The 25,996-nt window shown below is 37.0% G+C and overlaps 1 protein-coding gene and 1 long non-coding RNA gene across 8 annotated transcripts in view; one reads left to right on the top strand and one right to left on the bottom strand.

Moving 5' to 3' along the window:
• The window catches only part of LOC125237351, a 70,864-nt gene continuing 44,868 nt past the window's right edge, over nt 1-25,996 (bottom strand). For 4 of the 7 annotated variants that reach the window (XM_048144346.1, XM_048144351.1, XM_048144352.1 and 1 more), the window contains 10 exons: nt 18,514-18,639; nt 10,190-10,351; nt 9,073-9,141; nt 8,185-8,280; nt 6,049-6,109; nt 4,885-4,996; nt 4,481-4,560; nt 3,643-4,141; nt 1,599-2,112; nt 1-91 (listed from right to left, as the gene is read on the bottom strand). In XM_048144346.1, the coding sequence (XP_048000303.1) occupies nt 6-91; nt 1,599-2,112; nt 3,643-4,141; nt 4,481-4,560; nt 4,885-4,996; nt 6,049-6,109; nt 8,185-8,280; nt 9,073-9,141; nt 10,190-10,351; nt 18,514-18,639 (1,805 nt within the window). In that variant the 3' untranslated portion in view covers nt 1-5. Of the gene's footprint in view, nt 92-1,598; nt 2,113-3,642; nt 4,142-4,480; nt 4,561-4,884; nt 4,997-6,048; nt 6,110-8,184; nt 8,281-9,072; nt 9,142-10,189; nt 10,352-18,513; nt 18,640-21,725; nt 21,953-22,089; nt 22,338-25,996 lie in introns of those variants that run through there. The other 3 variants (XM_048144349.1, XM_048144350.1, XM_048144347.1) reach the window with 3 other exon arrangements.
• On the top strand, nt 15,372-16,317 carry LOC125237353. Its single transcript, XR_007178320.1, has 2 exons — nt 15,372-15,756; nt 16,168-16,317. It is a non-coding gene; the product is annotated as an uncharacterized LOC125237353 (long non-coding RNA).

The raw sequence follows: 25,996 nt of genomic DNA, 5'->3' as shown, positions 1-25,996 counted from the left end.
CCAGTTTAATTATGTTTATTTCCGTCATTCTCCCTCTTGTCTATCCACTTCTGTAAATCCGACAACGTAAGGGGCTCCAGTTGCACCGCGGCTGAAACAAACAGTTTTCTTTAGATATAGAAGAATAAGGAACCACAGTACAGGCTGAAACTTAAATTGTGAACCGAAAAATTGTTTAACCCCCGACGCAAAAACGACGGGGTGCAGTCTGTCTGTGGCATAGTAGCTCCCGAACGGATGAACCGATTAGGATTTAGTTTTTTTTTGTTTGAAAGCTGTATTAGTCGGGAGTGGTCTTAGCCATGTTTCATGAAAATCGGTCCACTATGTCGGGGGTTTTTACAAAATTTTTATTTTGTGGTTAGGTTATTTCTCTATCAACAATTGACTATTAAGGGTCCCTCCACGTCTAGCGTCGCGTCGGTCCAACTGTATGGGCAAAGCCTGATGCCGCGTCGACGCGACGTCTTTTTCCATACAGTTGGCCCGACGCGACGCTCGCGAGACGCTAGATGTGGGGTGACCCTAAATGTTCCGGGTGTCGCTTAAAACAGAGAAGATTTTTTTTTGTGTTTAATTTCTGATTTCGTTGTGGTTTTAGGATATTATATGAAATGAAATGAAATATTTATTTTTCCAAGTAGGCATATTACAATGCGCTTATGAACGTCAAATAAAACTACGCCGGCTCTAACCCTACGCCTCAGCCTCGAGAAGATTTCAGTCGGTTCAGTCCCCCCTCAGTTGGAGGAGGGTATCCACTATGGGACCGGCAAGAAACTCGGCGGGCCACTTCTTTTCAAAACATTACATCTTATAATTAACATGCATTAAAAAAAACAAGATACAATTTAATAAGCAAAAGTATTCATAAAAAAAATATTAACACAAGAAATTATACAAAGTACAAAGCTATTATGATTATTAATAAGAGATGTTAGAGATGTATAGAGTCTCTAAGTGTCAAAGTACATCTAAAAAAATTATACATGAAGAAGAATAACTTTAGAGTTGTAAAAGACTCTTATTGTCTTAAGCAAAGGAAAAAAAAAATATATATATACTTAATCTACTTTTTTCCTTAGAGATGTATATGGTCTCCAAGAGTCAGAAAGAAAATAAACAAACAAGGACCGAACAGAGTGCCTCAACGTAATCTCATTCAAAATTAATGTTACATAGAATAGCATAGCCCCTATTAGCTGAAACAGACCGGTCTTCACAAACATGTATAGCAACTGGTACTACGCGCAGGCCGCGCGGCCAAGTACAAGTGTTCCAAGGGAGTTTCGAAATGACATTACCTTACACTTTACATACCATTTAACTTTTTTTTTATTGTAAGTGTGATGAAAAACATTGGGTGTAACTAGGGGCGTAAGAATATTGCAAACTCGAGTCTTTAAACCGGCAAGCCGCCGCGATTTAACTCTCATTTGCATTCTACTTCCGCCCCACGTTGTCGGTTGTACAGTAAACCAATTGGAACCCTAGGCCACTCTACAACCATGTCAAAATGACAAGCAGTAAGGGATTTCTTACAATTTGATTTAGAACGTCACATTCTACAGTGGCTCCAATGTACTGTAAAAACTCACCTTTAGAAGTCACCGATCGAAGCATCATTGCTTGTGGCCCCCTCACAGGCATATTCGTCTTATCCGTAACATCTTGTGCCACTCTGCTATATGCAACCTTCCGATCGCCAGAAGTAACCGCTTGCACTTTCATATTAGATGGGATCTGTACAAATTGTTTTTTTCTAATACTGTTAGAATTGACAGTAGCTAGTGACCCGTCGGTTGTTCTAGTGATGACTTTTTGTGATCTGTCATCAACTTTAAAGGGGACTTTTCGGGCTTTTACAGTATTAGAGTGTGTTATTTGACTCATTTGTGTTGTATCTTCGAGTTTGAAATCACTAGGATAAAAGATTTCTACAGGTCTGTTAGCAGCGTTTACTGCGTCAATTTTTTGGATTTTTGCTAAAATGTTGATTGGAACTTTTACTAGTTTAGCACGATCTACTTTAACTGTGACATTAGGTATCTGTGGCGTGGAGTCCATGAGTCGAATACGCTTGACAGGACTTTCTGTTTCTTCGTCGACACACTGTAAATACAAAAATAAAGTTAGATTTTTTTGTCTTGAAACCCTCGCATCTCTTACAATTCCACTTTTAAATTTAGGGGTAAATATGGGCACAGTTAAACAACTTTGCACTCCGTAGAATAATTAGTATAATAGGGGTGAACAATAAAAAAAATGGCATTCTGTTAAGTTCATCAAAGTTTCGGAGTGGGGACTTGTGACGTCACTTCTAAGTATAAAATTGTACCTAGGCGTGACGTCGCGCGAAACTTCAACGCACTGTACTGTCTTCATTTTTCGTTTACGAGAAAAAAGAAAAAAATACGTGCCTAAAATTCTTTGATAATCTAACTGACGGACTAATTAGTTTTTTTTTTAGTCGTCTCGCCTATTACAGATGTAGTGCGAAAAGCTTTTCCGGAAACGTTCGTATTTGTCATGCTAGTTCAGACCAAGGCTCGGAACCGGTTTATTTTTAACCGGTTAAAACCGGTTTATTTCGATTTTACTCCGAACTTTGTAAAGAACGCGAACGTTATGAAAACTTTATTTTAACCGAAATAAACCGGTTTATTAGACGAGCGGCGAAACGCACCGGCGCCGCGTAAATACACCTACGTTCACGCAGCGACTTTTTTGTTTGGTCAGAACAGTATTACCTATCCATGCTGCTTACTAAACCGGTTTATTTTATTCTAAACCGGTTAATCGAACGAAACCTTTATGAAAGCGTTCCCCTAAAAACCGGTTTAAAAATAGCGGTTTTTCGAGCGAAAACGAAATTTAAAGGTTTTGCCGCAAGTACATGATAACGGTTTGAAAATTTAACCGGTATCCGAGCCCTGGTTCAGATAGTGTCAGTACGTTTTGAGACTGACTGAAATATGACACGTTCAGTCAAGTGTAAAAATATGGGTGCGTACAACTTATCAAAAATATGTCCTATAGCACTTTATGTCGGCGGAATAAGGTCTCGGTACATATTTTTGAGCGGATAAAATCGATACGTATTTTTGCACTTGACTGTTCGTACGTTTCCATAATAATACGAAGGAAACTCTTTTCGCACTAATTCTGTAACTAATTAATCATAATCATCATTAAGTGGAATATACACAGTGTAATTTTTATAACAGGCAATAATTGCCTGTTTTCTGCCTCTATTTATAATCATTTTTTTTTGTCTCCACTGTATCTTTTGCTGAGGTGTGCCAATAACGAGTATTTTATCTATCTATCTATTTTATGGGCATGATAGTAACCAGTTGGTTACCTACGTAAAATGGTATATCCTCGTAAAGCCCACCATAGTCAGTTTTCCCATTTTGAATTTGAACCTTATTATAATAAATAAATTGGTGAGATTTTCATTGGTTTCAAAAATCAATGTAACAATGGAAATCTACTTTATTTAGTTCATGAAAGGTTCAAATTAGATTGCAACAACTATGTGCATTGTAATGTACATTGGGTCTTACCAGGATATTTTGTTCAATTTTAGTTGTCTTGTGAAAAATGAAGAAGAGCAGAAATCAAATTCTCAATAAGTACCTTTTTCTCTTTGGTATTGGAGGACGGAGCCGCGAAGACCGGGTCGGGACGAGGTTCCGCTAGTGAGACATGGGGTTCCTCTGCTTTTGATCCAAGGTCTGGCCTCTCAGTTAGCGAGGCAAGGTGAGGTTCCTCAGTGAGCGAGTCGTCTAGACTCTCAGACAGCGAGTCGTCTAGCCACTCAGTCAGCGAGTCGTCTAGCCTCTCAGTCAGCGAGTCGTCTAGCCTCGCAGTCAGCGAGTCGTCTAGCCTCTCAGTCAGCGAGTCGTCTAGCCTCTCAGTCAGCGAGTCGTCTAGCCTCGCAGTCAGCGAGTCGTCTAGCCTCTCAGTCAGCGAGTCGTCTAGCCTCGCAGTCAGCGAGTCGTCTAGCCTCTCAGTCAGCGAGTCATGGTGTGGCCCCTCAATGAGCGAGTCAATATGGGGCTCCACTGCAAGAGGGTCAGGGCAGGCAATTGGCGACAGGGACTCCAAAGGCTCATGTTTGACTTCCTCCTTCATACTGAAATAACACCCGTGTTTAATAGACTAGGTATTGTAAGAGGTTAGGTTTCATGAGCGGAATGAAACCTTTTACAGCATTTGTTGTTCGACGACTGGCCGTAGTCCCCGATTTTAGAATAATATATAAACGTCAAGGAGAACGAACACTTGACGGGGCATTGCAATAGAAGCAGCGATTGGGAGCTACCATGGAATAAAAAAATATATATTTTTGTGTTTCAATAATGTATGCCCTTCACCGATAGGCCGTCTCTCTTACAGTATATTTATTGCCTTTGGCTAGTCTGTGGCCATTTATAATAATAATAGTAAAGACAATAAATAAAGTATGACATACCCATCTATATCAGTCTTGACGAATGTTAAGTTTTCGGCGAGATGTTGTCGTATAACTGCCAACACTGCCCGAGTTGGGTTCTGAAAATAAAACAGTTTCAATCAAACAGTATGCTTGTTTGCCACCGTTGTAGTATATAACTAACGAAATGTGCTGTTATGGGGTCTGATCTGAGCGTAAAATACGTAGATATGTGCTTTATACGTTGAAATTTTCGAAACGGTGAAATTACCAGCACCAGAACGAAAACACACACTAATAATAATAAACCTTTTGGCGAGCATAGCAAAAAATGCGCGTAATGCGTATCGGTCGACGCGCACGCCGCGCACAGCGCACCGCACAAACCACGCACCAGAACGAGAACACACAGTAATAATAATAAACTACCACTTAGTACTGACCTGAGTAAACCCCTTTGGCGAGCGTAGCACGAAATGAGCATAATGCGTATCGGTAGACGCGCACGCCACGCACAGCGCACCGCGCAAACACTGCACGCACCAGAACGAAAACCTGCACAGTAACAATTTCCTGTATTTTGACGCAAAGGATTGCACTGTCAGCTCAGCTGCCCAAAGCCTTCCCGCGCACGCGCGCAGTATCGTTATAACAATGCGTTGCCATGGTTCCAGAGCCAAACAATGCGTTTTCAGTTTTTTCGATACTGCGCGCATTGCGCGGAAAGCCGGCGGACGCTGGCTTGAGGAATAGACTTGTATGTAGGGTTTTAAAGATCTATGCACGACCCTTAAATGACGAATAACAGTTCGGGAATAGAAAAAAAAAATTTGGCTGTTCCGTAGAAATGAGCGATATCATGACAGTCGAAATGTATGAAACAGTCAAAATTTTTTGCGATTTCGCCATTGGTCCCATAATAAATATTGTTCTTTATGACCTCGAAGATCATTACGCAAAGTGAGCAACGCTGCCACAAATAAGTATAACAATTACAGTACCTACAGTCTGACCAATAAGAGTAGAATTTAAAAAGTGGCAACATCGTAGTCGTCCAGTTTTCTCACACATATTGATTTGAAAGAGATCACACTACAATGCCACTTTTGACGTGACAACGTCTAATAACTCGTTACTACGGGCTACATGCACGAAAAAGTCGACGTCATTGTCCCGTTCCACAAGCGATTGTCCCGTTCCTGTAATGTTTGACGTTGCCACGTCAAACTACCGTCCGCGTAAACCGTCTTTACAGACAACCAATTTTCAGTTTCTACTCTTTTCGGTCAGACTGTATAACAAAAAAATCATTTCGACGATTTATATTTATTTGTTTCTGGGTGAATCAACTTTTTCATGTTACGGTCCCCTGAGTCACGCTGGTTTTATGCAAAATTATGGTACTTAAACTATGCAAACACGCATTTTTCTGATGTTACAAGCCCTTTCCTTAATTTGCCACCTACTAACATGGACTACATGTATGCTTGCATAATTTCAGTACTCAGTAGCATAATTTTGCATAAAACCAGCGTGACTCAGGGGACCGTAACCATGGCAATAACAGGCAAGAAAAAGTTGATTCACCCTTCTGCAATGACACTTACCCGTCAATGGCTTCGGAACAATCCTTGCACATGAGTTTGACATTTTCCGGAACTGTCAGATCTACAAGAAAAAATAATACTTTATTGCGTGGGGACGCAAAATAAATTATAGTAGGGTAAATTGCCAATATCTAACTAGCCACCGTCACATCTTTGACACTGGCGATCAAATATATGAAAAAGGCGCGTTCTTAGCACACATTCTAAGCCCGCGTACGTGAACTACAACTTACCATGCTTGTACGATTGAGATATGACAGGTCAACTGTTCGCCTTTTTGACAGGCGGTAACTGTGAGGTAACCGAGAGAGGGTGGGCGGCACTTTCAGCGGGCAGGGGGAGTAGTCATACTGTACGATAGTACTCTTTATTATACTGTGCTACCGTGTACCAAAAAATCGTAAAAATGAACTCTTTATATTGGTCAACAGAATTCCTTTTAGTATAACGTGGCCAATAATATAAATAAGAGTTTTGATTGATTCACGGTTATTTTCATTAGACCTATATTGACCGGGATATAGACCGTGATTACCTTTTTGATTTTGATGTATTAATCGCGGAAACACAAAATCAAAATAGTATTTTACACAATCGTTATAATACAAAGCTTTTCAGTCGAGTACCATGTTTAGGCCACGAAGCTTGCTGAGTGGCCTAATAGTACGGTACGAGAAATTGTTTGTAATAACCGTCTCTGACTGGCCGATACCGCGACAGATAAAAAAAATGTGTTTCAGATGAAGGAAAATTTTACAGGTATCGCAAATTAGTATAGAAATTGTATGAAGTTCTATTTTTGAAATTATTACAGTTAACTAAAGTCAACTATAATGAGCTTATTATAATTGAGTCGGAACTGCCATAGAGTATCCAACACTAAAAAGTTAGCACTTATAGTTTAGTCTGTGGTGTCCTAATTGACAGATTACAGTCGACAAGTAGAAAAAGGTAATCATAATCACGGTCTTTATCCCGGTCAATATAAGTCCCGTAATATAAATTTCATATAAAAATGGACTCTATATGCTAAGAGAATTCAGTTTAACCTACATAAGAAAATACACTTCTTAATTTGTGTACAAGGAAGATAAATGACATAATTGTTTACACTATTTACAGCGAGGGTGTAATTTGAATCCTGAACGAACCAATGGATTTCACAAAATGCATTTTTTATAACCGGCAGTAATTTCTGGAAATGACGTTGATGATTATCAAGTTAATGTTGATATTGATGATATGACGTCCGATAGAGATATAGAAGAAAAAGACACGTTGCGCCAACCCCAACTGATTGGGTTAAAGCGCAACCTGTAATCCTAATCACCTTAAAAAATTACAGCCTGTATAAATGGATTTTTTTATGCTGTGGTTAGGGTTGCAAAAAACGGTTTGTTTCTGGCTTGAAAAAAAAACATGAAAAAAAACAGTTTCCCGCAATTTTCCATGCGTCGGTGACCCAACGAACTAACGGATGCCAGGCATTTCTTACATTTGTATGCGGCCACCATTCAATTTATTAAAAGAACTTTGATTTCTGGTCTTATATAACCTAACCACAAAATTAAAATTTTGAAAAAACCCCCGACCGACCGCGACATAGTGGACCGATTTTCATGAAACATGGCTAAGAACACTCCCGACTAACTCAGCTTTCAAACAAAAAAAACTAAATCGAAATCGGTTCACCCGTTCGGGAGCTACGGTGCCACAGACAGACAAACGGACAGACAGACAGACACGTCAAACTTATAACACCCCGTCGTTTTTGCGTCGGGGGTTAAAAAGTAACATTTACGAAATCTGCAGTTGGTAGTTATCACTATTTACTGTTGGCAACACCACCACCTCTCCGAGTTGCACGCCGCATCGGGAATTCCCCAATAAACGTTTGTATACTGAATGTTAATCGAATTAAAATGTACGTTTTTTGTTATTTAAACATCTTACAACTCACGAAAAGCCGTTATTGTCGAATTATTTGTTCATCTGAAAAACCCATATTTAGAAAAACAATGGTGCTCGGTTTTTTTTCATGTTCTTTTTTCATCCCTAATTCTGAAAAAAAAAACATTTGTTTTTTTTTCTATTTGCAACCCTAGCTGTGGTTTATATTATTATAGAGTGGCTTGCCTGGTAAACTGGGTTTTGGTTCGTCACAGAATAGAGATGAAGTCACGATGTCGTCAGGTAATCTTGGTTTGTCGGGCACTGGCACTGCTGGATCATCTGAAATATATTTTACTAATTAATTAATAATATATATATATATCTACCATCTCCGACTCTCCTCTAAGGTTAATTTGAAGAAATCCCTTACGCCGTGGCATGCGTGGGCGACGGTCGCGCGTCGTCGATGCGACGCATACGAAATGAAATCAAATATGGAAGTAGACGATGCGATGAGACGCGACGTTAATGGGATAAGTTCGCCTTTGTACAAATGATGTGTGTTATTTTTTCCTGTTATATGTGTTCTTATTTTTGTAGAATAAAGAGTATTATTACTACTAAATGGGCTTACTCTTGGCAACAGACCAGCCAAAGGCAAAGACGTGGCCTACGATGGAGTGAGCTCGCCCAGAAGATGCCTGTTCAGCCTTGATTTGATATATAAATTACTTAATAATCTTAATATGTATATATATAGTTCTTATTTTTTATCATGCACAAAACGTTTGTGAGCGATACTACATGTTTGTAAATTAAAAGAAAAATTTAACAATTCACAATTTTATAGGTAGATGTCGCTATACAAAGGCAAAGGCCAAAGGCGTTTAGGAATTGAGGTAATGTATGGAGAAATTCGCACACATCCATTAGGCCTCTGTGGGTCACTTATCTGTCGGAGGTTTCCATTTTTTTCTTGAATTAAAGGGCGTATGAAAAAAGATGCCGCGTCGGCGCGACGTCAGTTTTTGCCAAACAGTTGGCAAGACGCTACGCTCGCGAGACGCTAGATGTGGGGTGGCCCTTAAAAAATGTATATGTATAAATATACAACTTCCTTATCTACAATACCTGCTTTTATCGGCTCTGTTCCTTGCCACGAGAAAATATGTTCTTGAACTTCTTCAGTCTTAATTATCTCTGAAAAAAAAAAATGTCTAGATTCAGAATTCAGATTAAAATATAGGTCATATGAGCAGACCAAGTTATCAATGGTGAACATTTATTAATATGATAATATGAAAGTACGTGTAGTCTATACATAAAGTTATCTTTTCTTCTTAGTACATCACCTTTTTGTTTTCTCTCTGCACCATTTGTATTAAATTTCTGATGTAGTCCATTGGTTATTACGGTTAATTAGTCTAACTAATGACAAACTTTTACTATGAGACCATAGTCCAGAAGTGTTAAATCAATTTTCAAAGTCACGAAGTCAAATTGTAATGAATTCGACGATTTATTCTGCTATTTTTAGTGTTGGTTGCCATGGTCGCGTAATTATTGCTTACATTATATATTAGACTAGTTTCTTGCCCGCGGCTTCGCTCGCGTTAGAAAGAGACAAAAAGTAGCCTGTCACTCTCCATCATTTCAACTATCTCCACCTAAAAATCACGTCGATTCGTCGCTCCGTTTTGCCGTGAAAGACGGTCAAACAAACAGACACACACACTTTCCCATTTTAATATTAGTATGGATGTACATCAAGTACAATACTAAATTATTACAGATGACTGTTAACCAGGGCTCGTATACCGGTTAAATTTTCAAACCGTTTTCATGTACTTGCGGCAAAACCTTTAAATTTCGTTTTCGCTCGAAAACCGCTATTATAAAACCGGTTTGGGAACGCTTTCATAAAGGTTTAGTTCGATTAACCGGTTTAGAACAAAATAAACCGGTTTATTACGCAGCATGGATAGGTAATACTGTTCAGACCAAACAAAAAAGTCGCTGCCTGAACGTAGGTGTATTTACGCGGCGCCAGTGCGTTTCGCCGCTCGTCGAATAAACCGGTGTATTTCGGTTAAAATAAAGTACTCATAACGTTCGCGTAATTCGCGTTCTTTACAAAGTTCGGAGTAAAATCGAAATAAACCGGTTTTAATCGGTAATAAAATAAACCAGTTCCGAGCCTTGCTATTATATTAACAAACACGCTGTATAAAGAGAGAAATAAATATACCTGGCACAGGCGAGGATGGTGAGTCATCATCAAACGTATCCGCATAAGAGTCTATGTGATCATCTAAGTTTATATGATCATCTGAGTGTATGTGACCATGAGTCTCTATTGCATAATCATCTAATTTAGTACTGTCAGTGTCATCCTTTTCTGCTGGCAAGTCTGCGGAAAAAAAAAGTCTAAACTATAGGTTTTTAACACAAAGAGTGGAAGGGTCAGTTGGAAGTGGAAGACCTAGGCGAACTTCGCTCGACCAAATCGGGGAAATATTGCAAAAAGGCCAGGTCAGAAGTATACTCGAAACCGACGAGCGTGTATGGAAACGTTATGAAAGTGTGTGAAGCGAAAGTGGTTTGTCAGGATCGTATAGTAAATGGAAATCCGTGATCTCTGTCTACCTCTCTGGGAAAAAAGGAATGTACTATAAGGACATCACTAGTCGAACGTCCCCTTCACTAGCATCGCTGTCAAAAATGGCGTCAGACGGACTCAGAGCGTCACTTGAAGATAGCTTGTCATTGAATTTGTATTTTGAGATTCCGTTTAATAAACTGTATAATTAATAATGGTATCCTGGTGTTTTTACTCTAACAGTTTCAGAAGCGCGATATTAAGTACCCATATACGCCCGTACTATGAAATTTGTCCGAAATTGACAATATCATTCTCGCGCCGCGCTCATAACCATTTATTGTCGTCCAACAGTATTTAATTAACACCAGTCGATCTGATTCAACGAGTAAAGACACTAGCACCATATACTACAGTTAAAAGTATCCATTGCAGTTTAAGATATATTCAAACTTTGGAGTAGTATTTGATCATAATGAGTGCGTAACAGGAAGTAAAGGTGGTCCAAACACAGTGTTCTGGGGCTGAAGTGATCAACATCCACTATTGTCCAATAGTGTGTTGTTTCTTTCTTTCAGATCAAATTATGTACATGTTGAAGAAGTAAATACTTGCTCACAAAGTGTATTACAGTAACCCATGGACTGTGAAAGATGAACCACATCCAAGTTGTCAAAGAGTATTATTAGTATAATATGTATAGAGAGGCTGTAGTGAATAATCATTAGCTCACCTTGTGTGTTGTGTTTTTGTGCTTCCAGATATGTTTCAGAATACATAATACATATTGTACCTACTTGTGATATATTGACAATTGTCATGGTGTCACAGTGAAACAGAATATAAGATAAGTTTCAATCTAAATGGCACCTAAATGATTCCTTATAACAGGTGACTTTATGGGTTTTATGATCTACAAAGAGAGATGATCATTATCTTGCCCTATTTGTCATATTAAAAATAAGTTTGTCCGGAATGACATGGAATAAGGTATTTATCCTACTCAATAATATTGTGCCATTGCATCTGGCTTATGTAAGTATACTGACAGTAAATACATTTTAAATTCACTACAGGTTAGTATAATGGATGAGTAAATAAGCATAAGAAAACTTTGACAACTCTTTTGTGACTATAAGTTTTGTCACTTTACCGGGGACTGTATTTTGAAATCTGTCTTAGTGACATTCTTATGCATATAAACTCTGTATGATCTTGCATTTTTCTAAATGAGGAAACATGTTGCTATATTACATGGCACAAATTCATCAAAAATGTTGATAAAATAATAATAATATTAACATAATAATATTTTGATGAGGTTAATTATGCATCTTTGTAAAACCATAATGTGTGTTAAAATTAAGGGCATAGCACTGAAGTATAGTGTATTGTTGATGCTGTTTTGTTTATAATAATGCTGGTTTATCATTGCAAACATTTTTGACAAAAAAAAATGTATTCAATGTAATCATGTTCTAAATTGAACCAAAGACAAATATATTACCTAGACAGACACTTGGAACATTTATTATCATGACATAGTCCAGTGTCCATTTAATGCATTGACAGTGATATAATTTGTTCTTTAAATTACATTCCTTTCCAGATTAATTTATTGATTACAGTAGTTGCCTGCCGGTAATCCGGAGACTATTGACCATAAGTTGAAAATACTTGCATTGATAAGGCATGATTCCAGAAGTTCCTGAGGTTAAATCTTGCTAAAAGCTGGAAACACCAAACTGGATATCTATTGAACTATTTATGACACTGGTAAAATTTGTCATAGCTAATGGTAAGAGATTTTGATATTTATAGACCCGATGGACTTTAACGGTCTACATGCTATACTTGTCTGTTACAACAAATCAGTTTGATTTGGAATTGGGCTTGAAACATGCCAATCAGTTAAGTTTTTAAAAGATGTGCAATAATCTGAGGTAAATAACTTAATTGGAGCTTCTAATAATTTTAACCACTTCACTGCGAAGGAATGTTTCCGAACCGAAGCATGACAAACAGGTTACCGTTTGAAGTTGACAAGTATTGTCTACTTTTAATATGTTCTGTTCCTTGAAATATAAAAATAACTGTACACTTCTATTGCTTCTTGATTTCACAAGAATATATATATTTTACATGTTTGTGACTTTTGCAAGAATCAAAAATAATGATATTTTGTTATAAAAACTCATTAACTTGTACTAAGTATTCTTACATATGCATAGTATTAACACAACTAACAAAATTATGTAGTTGTGCAGGTGGCAGCTATATGGATAATGTTGTGCTTTAAATTGCACATATACCTACAGCTATAGCATCTCTCTAGTGTGTCTTTTGAAGCATTGTCTGGCAAGCTTGATGGTTTAATCAATAAGCACCATGCCTGATGATGATATATAAATACCTTTGTCAAGTGCCATATGATTATTCTTGCTTGACTGGAATGTATTTCAATACTGGTATAGTAGGCGTGTTACCTTATTTAGGAGCACGGGAAAAATAAGCCAAGTTTCATAAAATTATTTTTGGTTGGCTGAAATGTATTTCAATACTGGTATTTATAGTAAGCGTGTTACCTTATTTAGGAGCACGGGAAAAATAAGCCAAGTTTCATAAAATTATTTTTGGTTGGCTGAAATGTATTTCAATACTGGTATTTATAGTAAGCGTGTTACCTTATTTAGGAGCACGGGAAAAATAAGCCAAGTTTCATAAAATTATTTTTGGTTGGCTGAAATGTATTTCAATACTGGTATTTATAGTAAGCGTGTTACCTTATTTAGGGGAACGGGAAAAATAAGCCAAGTTTCATAAAATTATTTTTGGTTGGCTGAAATGTATCTCAATAATGCTATCTATAGTAAGCGTGTTACCTTATTTAGGGGCACGGGAAAAATAAAACAAGTTGCACGCCGGATTGACAACCGAGTTGTGTTTTGTCTTATTAGTCTCAGATTAAGAACTGAGTTGTCATTACATATATGCACACCGGATTAAGAACCGAGTTATGTTTTGCCTTATTAATCTCAGATTAAGACATTAGTTGTCATTACATATATGCACACCGGATTAAGAACCGAGTTATGTTTTGCCTTATTAATCTCAGATTAAGACATTAGTTGTCATTACATATATGCACGCCGGATTAAGAACCGAGTTGTGTTTTGCCTTATTACTCTCAGATTTAAGAACTGAGTTGTCATTACATATATGCACACCGGATTAAGAACCGAGTTATGTTTTGCCTTATTAGTCTCAGATTAAGAACTGAGTTGTCATTACATATATGCACGCCGGATTAAGAACCGAGTTGTGTTTTGCCTTATTAGTCTCAGATTAAGAACTGAGTTGTCATTACATATATGCACGCCGGATTAAGAACCGAGTTGTGTTTTGCCTTATTAGTCTCAGATTAAGAACTGAGTTGTCATTACATATATGCACGCCGGATTAAGAACCGAGTTGTGTTTTGCCTTATTAGTCTCAGATTAAGAACTGAGTTGTCATTACATATATGCACGCTGGATTGAGAACCGAGTTGTGTTTTGCCTTATTAGTCTCAGATTAAGAACTGAGTTGTCATTACATATATGCACGCCGGATTAAGAATTGAGAACCGAGTTGTGTTTTGCCTTATTAGTCTCAGATTAAGAACTGAGTTGTCATTACATATATGCACGCCGGATTGAGAACCGAGTTGTGCTTGTGCTATTACTCTCAAATTAGGAACCGAGTTGCCATTGCATATATACACGCCGGATTAAGAACCGAGTTGTGTTGCCTATACATGATGTTAATAATATATTCTGTTCACAGGGTTTCCTGATAAGCACATTGTACCTGAATCTTGTGGTATCCACGGTAGTGTAACTAATGTGATATCCACAAGTAAAAATGAAGTGATTTCCGTCACTTAAAGTGTGAATCATAATTATATTGATTACTGTAATGTCTGCTATACATTTGTTACTTTGATTATTGTTTCTTAAATAGTTCTGTTTATGCAATGTTGGCCTTAGGAGGCGGACCATGTGCATAAGACCTATTATTGTGGTGCAGGTCTTTGGAGACGGGCCATCATGTGTTATATAGACTATCCTTGCGAGGTTAGTTCTGTTTCTGGTATTTGTGATGCAGGTCTTTGGAGACGGACCATCATGTGTTATATAGACTATCCTTGCGAGGTTAGTTCTGTTCTGGTATTTGTGGTGCAGGTCTTTGGAGACGGGCCATCATGTGTTATATAGACTATCCTTGCGAGGTTAGTTCTGTTTCTGGTATTTGTGATGCAGGTCTTTGGAGACGGACCATCATGTGTTATATAGACTATCCTTGCGAGGTTAGTTCTGTTCTGGTATTTGTGGTGCAGGTCTTTGGAGACGGGCCATCATGTGTTATATAGACTATCCTTGCGAGGTTAGTTCTGTTCTGGTATTTGTGGTGCAGGTCTTTGGAGACGGGCCATCATGTGTTATATAGACTATCCTTGCGAGGTTAGTTCTGTTCTGGTATTTGTGGTGCAGGTCTTTGGAGACGGGCCATCATGTGTTATATAGACTATCCTTGCGAGGTTAGTTCTGTTTCTGGTATTTGTGATGCAGGTCTTTGGAGACGGACCATCATGTGTTATATAGACTATCCTTGCGAGGTTAGTTCTGTTCTGGTATTTGTGGTGCAGGTCTTTGGAGACGGGCCATCATGTGTTATATAGACTATCCTTGCGAGGTTAGTTCTGTTCTGGTATTTGTGGTGCAGGTCTTTGGAGACGGGCCATCATGTGTTATATAGACTATCCTTGCGAGGTTAGTTCTGTTCTGGTATTTGTGGTGCAGGTCTTTGGAGACGGGCCATCATGTGTTATATAGACTATCCTTGCGAGGTTAGTTCTGTTTCTGGTATTTGTGATGCAGGTCTTTGGAGACGGACCATCATGTGTTATATAGTCTATCTTTAAGAGGTTAGCTTGAGACCTTGTTTGTCAAAAGCATGTTTTATGACCTTAAAGAGTAGTGATCTCAAGGTTACCTTGAAAGGGTTGCTTGCGCTAATACTTTCCAGAGGTTGCTGGTGGAATTACGGTTTCCAATAGAGTGCATGCTACAGGCTGCGCGACAACCTTGTCATGAAGGGCCAACGTCTGCGGTCGTTGCGCCGCCAGCCTCGAAAGCAGCCGTATCACCGTGGCTTGCGTATGAAGCTTTGATATGGTAATGTTTGTTATCTTATAGCAAAATTAGTGGCTAGTACACATTGATTATTACCTTTTATTAATTTTATCATGTTGATAGATAAATAATTAGCAGTTGTTAAAGGTCCTGCCAAGGAGCAGCCATGTATTCTGCTTAATATATTTTCATAAAAAAAAGCTTACATGACAATATTTTCTACTATCTTCATTGTCATTGTTTATTACTAAATTATTTTACGGCTATGTAAGCCGGGTCTGTAATTGAGAGCATCGACTATGCCAATCGTACATTAATTTCTCGTAACCTTATCATGTTACTTGAACGACAGTTGTGTTGTACTGATTCTATCACCTACTGGCTTAGTTCCAAGGAAAAATTATCACGTTCTCGTTACATTAAGGAACTTAGTATTTCCCATGTATGTTACAGAGCTTTTTAATAAGAGCTTTCTTGCTGCTTGCTGTGTTAGAAGGCGGCTATGCTCACGCATGGAGTGTGTCATGTTCACCTCTCACGAGTTTGATGTACGCGTTGTTGCGCGTGCGGGGAGCTTCACAGCCTACAGTGACGGAGCCAACTGTGAGTTTGTTCCATGTATTTGCTATTTTAACAACGCCAATCATCATTGTTATATTTAGCGGTTAGTTTGGAATGCACCGCTCACGTAAGGTCTTACTTAGAACATAATACTTGCCTGAAATGAAATGTATTGATGGGTAAAGATATTTACAAGCAAATATTGGATGGTGCTTTGTACACCGGTAATTACCTGCCCGCCGCTATATGTCATATATTTTACATAATTAATTTGACTAATATATAGTATCGATCATGGCGGTAAAACATGTAGTTTTCGTACCATTGGCACCTTAATAGTTTTAAAGCCTTACTGGCCGTGGAATTGTTAAAAAAAAAATGATCTGACTTACTTGTACTAGGCTAGTCTGATCATGCAATCTTGAGTTTAGTTATGTCATTACTATGATTCGACTATAAAATGAGACCAATTACATATCTTGGTGTAAGTTAGTCTTAAACTACACCGGCCGTTTCCAACGGTACTCGAGTTAATCACTTCAAAGGACCAGGGCCTGAGTGTATAGCTGGAGTATACAAAGTTCTTGTTCACTCCGCAGAAAAGAAAAGAACAAATGAACAGATGAAGTCTACCGCCATCAGTTGGAGGCGCAGCCTGCTTCGGCTGTGTTGACTGCGGCAGTCATCAGTAGCAGCATGGATAGCAGAGACCTTCGGGACGAAAGGTCAAGGTCAGAATGGTCGAGTATAAGGACATCACTAGTCGAACGTCCCCTTCACTAGCATCGCTGTCAAAAATGGCGTCAGACGGACTCAGAGCGTCACTTGAAGATAGCTTGTCATTGAATTTGTATTTTGAGATTCCGTTTAATAAACTGTATAATTAATAATGGTATCCTGGTGTTTTTACTCTAACAGTACCTATGTATTTAAGACAAATTAATATTTTTATTATACAAAAGCAAAATTCAATTTTTCTTTATCAATTAAGAAAAGTCAACGCGTGGTCCGATATTTAACTTGTGAGAGATTTAGCAGCTTCGATATTTGATGGCGACAGTAGTCTGTAGGTATAAAGTGAGCACTTTCATATTATTATTTGTTACTATACCTAGATATTTTGCTCATTGCTGGCACGAACTTCAAGTTGTTAGCGCTTCACAAAATAAAAAAATCGACATTCCTTTTATCGATAAATAGCTTCGCATAAGGTTACTGATTAGGTACCCCTAATAATAATCTCTAAAATCTTGAATAATCATTCATGTAAGAAATTATGTAAACTATGAAAATATGGTTCGTTTTATTACTATTGTCCATTTATTTTTAAACATATATGTGACATTTGTATAAAATGTTATGTTTATATACATAAATTCAAGCCTATATTCAATAAACGGGGTAGGCAGAGCACATGCAACTACTATTCAATGCCACGGCAATAATTAATGACGTAATAAAATTATAATTATTATTGTCATAATATATTATTATCGATAAATTAAATATCGAAAGGAAGTCACTAGCGTCACTTCGTTCCTGCCAGAAAAAATATCTAGGTATACAGGGCGTCCCACGGCGATGCCACATGGAGGGAAAATACTCGTACCTTAAATAATAAATATCATAGATAGCATATTTTGCTGAAAGAAGACTTCACTTTATTTTTAAAACTTAGTACAATTACAATTGCATTCAAATTTTTTTTAATTCTTTTTTATTGTATGGAAAAAAGTTATCGCGTCGTCGGAGGAAAAGTACTTACCTTAATTATTGTAAATGAACATCTTTTCGATTAAAAAAAAAACAAGTTGAATTGCATTTTAAATAATTTCATGGTTAAACCGGGAATCGAACCTGCTACACGAGAAAAAAAAAGTGTAGCGGGTTCGATTCCCGGTTTAACCACGAAATTATTAAAAATGCAATTCAACTTGTTGTTTTTAATCGAAAATATGTTCATTTACAATAATTAAGGTAAGTACTTTTCCTCCGACGACGCGATAACTTTTTTCCATACAATAAAAAAAAATTGAATGCAATTTTTTTTTAATCTTTTATTTTATAGAGGCTTCCGTACACTCGTGGTGACGATGTGAATGCAATTGTATTAAGTTTTAAAAATAAAATGAAGTCTTCTTTCAGCAAAATATGCTATCTATCATATTTAAGGTACTTTCCCTCCACCTGGCATCGCTGTTGGATGCCCTGCATTCACTTCTGCATACTTCGACTTACCAATTGGCGCTTCTGGTGTTGACACTTGCAATGATATTTCCTTCGAATAACAATGGTCAGAATGAACCTCAGCCGGTTGCGTTTTTGGTGCAGATTCAGTATCATTTTTCTTTTTACCATTCGAAACTGTGGACAAAATAAAATATTTCAAAAAAAGCACGTGTGAGACAGGTTTAAATAAATTATCTATGAGGAAAGAGAAAGTCATAGATTTTATAGGTCCCGATACATTCCAAAATTCTATTCTTATATCATATAATTTATATCATTTTTCTTTTTACCATTCGAAACTGTGGACAAAATAAAATATTTCAAAAAAAGCACGTGTGAGACAGGTTTAAATAAATTATCTATGAGGAAAGAGAAAGTCATAGATTTTATAGGTCCCGATACATTCCAAAATTCTATTCTTTCCAATAAAAAATAACATAAAAATAATATAAAGCCATTAATTTATTCCTGGTAACTTATTACATAAACTGAAATAAATAATAAATTTCGACCCTTGCCGCCGTGACCGGTTGGCCGAGTGGTTTGAGGCATCCGTGGCTATAACGGAGTACGCTGGTTCGAATCCAGCATCGGACACTTGGAGGCCTTGGTCATTTTTTCTTTGTATATGACATTTATTTCAGTTTATAGTTAAATAATAGTAGTGTGTCTACTAAAAAAACACAAATTAAAATATTTCCTATGAAATAATTTAATTTGGTCTTAGAGTGAACTTATTACATAATTTACATATCCAATCCAACAAGATATTTTTAATCCTATGTTACACGGGTTACACCAGAACCCTCATTGGAGGTATAGGCCTCCCAGCTGACCAAGGCTCAAACCGGTTTATTTCGATTTTACTCCAAACTTTGTAAAGAACGCAAACGACATAGGGAACGTGCAAGAACTATAGAGGGCAGCACTGGCCGACTAAAGCGACACTGCGGATAAAATGGAAAGCTAAAACTTATCTGTCAAACAGCGGTCACATATTACAAACTGAAAAACACGAGTAAATAAATAAAATTATGATTAAAATAATAAAGTACGGCTTTCTTTCCGTGAAGAGCGACATCGAGCGCGGTCAGAACAACGCCAAAGAGCTCAAATTATTTCAGGCGGGCCACGTTTTAGATGTGACTGAGAAAATCAACGTCGACAAAACATCTAAAATTAGTGGACGAATCGTAGCCCAAAACTAAAATTATCTATATACTAATCGTGACCTAAAATTATGTCGTTACTTTTTACAAATTATTTAGTAAAATAGAGCTCAAAAAGTGAAAATTAAATTATATAATATTATTATTTAATTTGTTTTTGTGATATGGGGACTATTATATATTAAATGTGCAAAATATTTCTGGTATAAAGTTTAGGTGGAAATTAAAAAAAAAATGTATATAGTAAAATATTTTTTCTACTCCCGTACTGTTATTCGTGAGTTACAAGGTCGTGCATAGAACTTTAAAACCCTACATAAAAGATGTCAGGAAAAGTCTATCTAGTCTATACCCTGAAAACATTTAGTAGCAGTCGCACGATATAGCTGTTTTACAGTTCAGTAAATACATTGCTACCAACTTAACAAACCAATTCGCAGAGTCGAGACTCCTTCGTTTTCTGCTGCGTTCATTGGCGACGCGTCGAATCGCATTCAAATGTATAGAACTCGATTCAACTCGGCTCGATTCGTCTTAGTGGCCAGGCTTCAAAGAACCATACCATAGACAGTTTTATTTTCATGTTTGCACTCAAACTGCATATTCAAAATGGTAGGCGTCCACCTAGATAACTAAGATGACTGAAAGTAGGTATTTGTTGAATTTATAATTTTCTTTCAAAATAAGTGCTTGGTCGTAGAAAAAGTATTGCATGCAACGGTGTTTAACTGAGTCAAAAAATGCTCGTGGCGTCTTTATTAACAATTTTCGGCTTCGCCTCAAATTGTTACCCACGCCACTCACCTTTTTTGACCTCTTTTAACCACCAGTTGCATAAAATACTATAATTTACATACCTACTATTTAAAACATGCTTCTAAAAGTAAATTATAAAAACACTAAATACCTATAAATTGTACAACTAGGGAACAAATCAAATTATTTTATTGAATATTTTTCGATAAGTTCTTTTTAATAAATTTGTAATAATTATAAATTTGTAAATAGATATCATACACGAAAGAAAAACCGACAGGGTCACTGGTGACCGAGCCGGGCAGTGGGCTCTGTCGGTTTTTCCTTCGTGTAAGTATGATATCTATTTAAAAATTTATAACCTATAAATTGTGTCAAAAAAGCAATAGATCGCTGCCAGCAGCAGCCAGGAGCAGGCCAAGCACTAAGCCGCCGATGGTCAGGCTCACCAAAGACTCATAGTGTGACATAATTTATTATTGGATACTAATTTAATAGTAGAGTACATTACATACATGACATTACTCTGGCCAAGAGATGTACCCACACTATTTTAATTTTTTCTGCTCAAAGGAGCCAGGAAGCGGTAACTTCCTTTAACATAGTAGCCCAAAAATGTACACATTCCGGTCGGAGAACACAATAGATCAATTATTACTTAATGATTGGATTTTCAACATTCACTAAAGCACAAACAACAGAAACTATTTCATCTCTGTCAAAAATGTGAAACTGTTTAATCCTCTGCATTAGTCTTTCAACATGTAAATGCACTGAAGCTACTTTATAGGTTTGTTCGACTTCTTCAGGTGAAAATTGTGGTTAGTGTAGAAGTCAGAAATTCCGTGAAATCCTTGACAAAGATATGTATCCGTTTCTAAGTTCAATGTATTGCAACTGGAATCCTTCACAACTTTTCGAAATGGGACAGTCAAGTGTAAAAATATGGGTGTACACATCTTACTCAAAAATATGTCCCACAGCAACTTAGTCCAGTGTAATAAGAGTGTAGTACCATATTTTGAGTCGATTTTTTTTGCACTTGACTGGACAATATCTACTTGACAACTCATATTAGTCATTTTATTTGTTAAAACAGTTTGAACTTCAACAGTGCAGGCACCATTTAAATTCACCATATTGCAAAAAAGGTATATCGGAACAGGAATCTGGTTTTCATTTGATAAGTCCCATTCTACACTACACTAAATTTAGCTGGTCCTCTAAATGAATCATTACCACTTGGGTCCGGATTGAAACTTTCAGATACTTATTGAGTTTGAAATCTGTCTTTACATGTTTCCGTGCAGGAACTTTCGGAGGGTTTCACTTGCGCTAGTTTCATCCTTCGCTGGTATCTTTCAAATCTTAACAACTTGCTAGTTGATTTCATTTTATCAGTATTAGAAAAAATTGTTGGAGTATATGCCGGGTGCGAAGGATTTTCCGATTTTTGATGACCCAAAAAATGGGCGCTGCATATTCGTGTGTTTCTAGATGGGACCCATATATCTGGATTTCTACTGAAAATAAAAATAAGAGAGGTTATGTTTATTGACAAACAAATCGATATTATTGTTGTGTTGAAAATCTGTTTTATAAAGAATCATTACCACAATTCAGATATAAGCGTTATAATTCAAGTATTGATCATACATACGTATGTTTCTTTATTGCATTTATCCATAAATTTCGCTTTTCACGAGTCCAAGGTATGAAAGTGCTTTCGGCTGGAATGCTGTAAAATCTTATATTTTTCACTTTATGCTTGTTGCCCCGCGTTGTGCTAGGACACCTAGATACACAACAATTCATTTTAACGTCCTTTTATTCCCTATTTTAGCAAATATTTCCTAATTTCCGCGACAAAGCAAAGTGACACTGCAGTGTTGCCAGACAGAATCTGAAGTATACAGTGTATATATTTAGTTTAGTCTAAGTATACAGTAGAAAAATGAATAAAAAACCAGTAGATCGGGAGAAAAAGCAGTAGACTACAAATATTGATACCAAGTGAAGAAGAATGAAAGAAAAACTATGCTGTTACACGAAAACGGTCCTGGAACACTTTTAGACTTCTCGCGATTTCAAATTCATGAAGATTTGCGTTTATAGGTTTTGGAAAAAACATACAAAGGTCATTTTGACAAACTTTTTTTCTTTCTTATCCATGATCAAATTTTTGTATGAAAAAAAAAACGAATCGAAAAGCCACACATCAAGAAAAAACTTATCCCATACAATTTCTACGAAGATAAACTTATTCGACACAAGCGGCCCGCCCCAGCTACGCATGGGGATTAATTAGAAATGGTTATACCAACGAAGTAAGATAAACATGGAAGCCGCTTTTAAGAACATTACTGTTCATATTCTTGGCACCGTTTAGGACACATACACAATTACGCCTACATTTACACAAGACAATACGTTTACAGGCCCTGGAATCAAAACTGGTAAACAAAACAATAGTCATCTCTTTTATACTAATGCACACAGATAAGTGTAGCTGAAATGCATATAATGTCACTAACTACCAGGGATGTAACGGATGTGGTTTTAACGGAACCGGAAGCGGAAGCGGAAGTTTTGAATTTAGTTTAACGGAAGCAGAAGCGGAACCGGAACCAGAAGCGGAAGTTATAGATGTTAAAAACGAAATGAAAAAATGAAAAAAACAAAACTAATTAAATTACCTAGAACTTTTAGGTGTTTACTGTTCAGCCTGTAATCAGCCTTTAGGCCCACTTAGGTTTTAAAAACGAAAAGAAAAGTTACCTGATATTTTATCTTTAAGTATATCATTCATTACAATCCAAAAATTTAAATCACCTTGAACTTTAAGATGTTTAATTGTTTAGGTAATCACTAAAAATCACATATGAATCCTTTTAAACCTTTATTATGCCGTAAAAGGTTTTAGAAACGAAAAGAAAACTTACTCGTAGGTAGTATAATACAATCCAAAACTAACCAGTAAAAATAATATATGTACCTAATTGTTAGCACACAATTAAATTTTTAAATTAAATGGAGTGATTGTAAAAGAAGTAAACTGTATTTAATAAACAAAAGCTTAGCAGCTTTATCTCCCGGCAGTTTTCTTCTAAGGGGATCGTAAATAAGCCCTGCACCACTGAATAGTTGTTCACTCGCTACTAACTAGGTGGACAGGACAAATATTAGCGCGCAATGGAATGAAGCGATTGATATCGCAGCACGTGGCAGCGGAGAGATGAGCGAATGACAGGTATAGACCTGTTGGTCTTTGATGTACGCCGCTCATGTCCCACCGTTGCGCTAGGTTCCGACATCCGCTATAACTTCCGTTTGAAAAATAACAGAACCGGAACAGAAGCGGATGTGTAAAACAAAACGGAAGTTCCGCAGAAACGGAAGCAGAAGCAGAGCTCCGTTACATCCCTGCTAACTACCAATCAGCGATTTTATTCGGCTAAAAACCTTCTTGCTGTACGTACTGGCCGCTAAGAATTTGCGGTTCATATTTGACTAAAATTTGACACGAAAAGGGATGGGTTTATGTCATACATTAAAGAACCAAGCAGAAATAATTTTAATTTTATGCATATTAAAAAATAACTACATAATTAATTTGTTGTTATGAAGTAACAACTAGGGCTTCCAATACCGGGATCCCGGTATCTCGGGATCCCGGGATCCCGCCTTTTTTTGGGCACATTTCAATACCGGTATTTAATTTAGTAATACCGGGATCCCGGTATTTTTAGAAATTAATAAATTTTGCCAAATGAACGTAAATTACTCATCAAAAACGTTACATTTCTGCACCATGATGGTGGCTACACGCGTAAATCTTGCTTCTTGCTCTCGTTTCGCGATTTGACACATTCTCTGTTTGGTGTTTTTACAATATTTGTATGAAAATGATAGTTTTTTCGATGATTACCTAGATAAAGATGCGTGTCAAAAGCATTAATTGAGGATGGCCTGTCGCGAACATTTTTTGACACATTTGTTGCGCTTGTGAATTCGCACGTAGTTAAGTGTGATACAAAGCAACACGTCAAACGTTGCAACAGGCCACAGACCACAGACCCTCTGTAAACAAATCGCTCTGATGATAAAACATTTTACAAAAAATTGGTTAATGCATACGAACTAACGTATAACGTAGCTACTCTATGATTTAATGTGCATGTGCGTTAATGTGTTGTACTCTAGCGCTAAACTTTGCCGTAACATTTCCTATAGTAACGAAATTGGGAAATCTGAAGTATCAAAATCAAGAAAATTACTTTCGTAATCCGTAGATTGTTCCTGTTCCTAACCTTCTTGATTTTGATTATCATGATTATTTCTTAATGTGATTTATAATGAAATTATTTATGTGGGACAATTTTGTTTTTTTTTGGATAATTGTTCAATGATTTGGCGATTTTGGCGAATTTATTGTATTAGTACTTTAGCGCCTTTAGCGCCACCAAAAACAAAAATACCACTAAATTGTACCACAGATATTGCTTACAAATATTACAATGTGTTTCAAAAAAAAAATCATCTCATGTACTGGTTTCAAAAGTCAATTATGTGTCTTGTTATTTAATAAAGTGATATTATAGTTAAATCTACAGTACAATTACACCATTAACATTGACTATAAAATGCAAGAGATTACCTACTGAACTACAAGGTTCTATTCCGGACGAGCCTGAAGAGATCGATTTGGCAGAAAACATGGTTTGCTATGGATGCCCGCGTCTTCTTGGGAAATGTCCGATCTGGCGGTGGGCGATATCTAACTTACATAATCCGTTCACTATTGTCTTGCAGAAACTTTTTTTCGCATATATTTGATTCGTATAAGAGTTCTTGGCAGGAGTCACGATTGGCAGAAACATCTTACGCAAAATATGCTTTGGCATAAATCATTTCGCAGATTTTTGTAATACCGAATTGTCTGTTATCATAATGTGTATGTGCATAATAGTCTTCTAGTCGAACAATACTTTCGCAAATAATATTTAGGCATAATGTTGCAGATTGCTTTTGGATAGCGAGTTGGATGTGTTGGGGATGCAAGATACCTAACACTCCTCCTCATTTCGCTCGTCGTCGCACCTAACGGTGACTCTGGGGCAGCATTTCCTTTTTGATAGCGTGTAATAATTCTGCTCATGTGCGATACGATTATTATGGTATTATAAAACTATGCTAAATCAAAGTCGAGTAACGTTCTGTAAAATGTTATTCTACCAAATGTGGCTTATGCGAGGGTGGTAGTAATAATGCCAACCAAGTTTTCTGCAAAATGACCATTCAACCGATAGTGCTTCTGCGAAACATGTTGTGCAAAGTGTGTTTCTAACTAAAACTATTCTACCAGATGAGGGTAACCCTAATACAGAATCACCTGAGTAGAGAATTGACGCTCTTTCCCGCTTGCTTTTACTTATATACTGCATCCTCAGTCCCACTCATAACAAAAATAAAGAGCACGGGGCGTAGCCCTTTGAACTATGTATACTTATAAACAATAGATATTGAACCGACTTGGCTACATAAGTTTGCGAACCGTTTTGGGTTCA

Source organism: Leguminivora glycinivorella, chromosome 21, assembly GCF_023078275.1.
Source record: "Leguminivora glycinivorella isolate SPB_JAAS2020 chromosome 21, LegGlyc_1.1, whole genome shotgun sequence".
NCBI lineage: Eukaryota > Metazoa > Arthropoda > Insecta > Lepidoptera > Tortricidae > Leguminivora > Leguminivora glycinivorella.
Note: the sequence above shows the minus strand (reverse complement) of the source record. Positions and strands in the feature narration are given on the sequence as shown.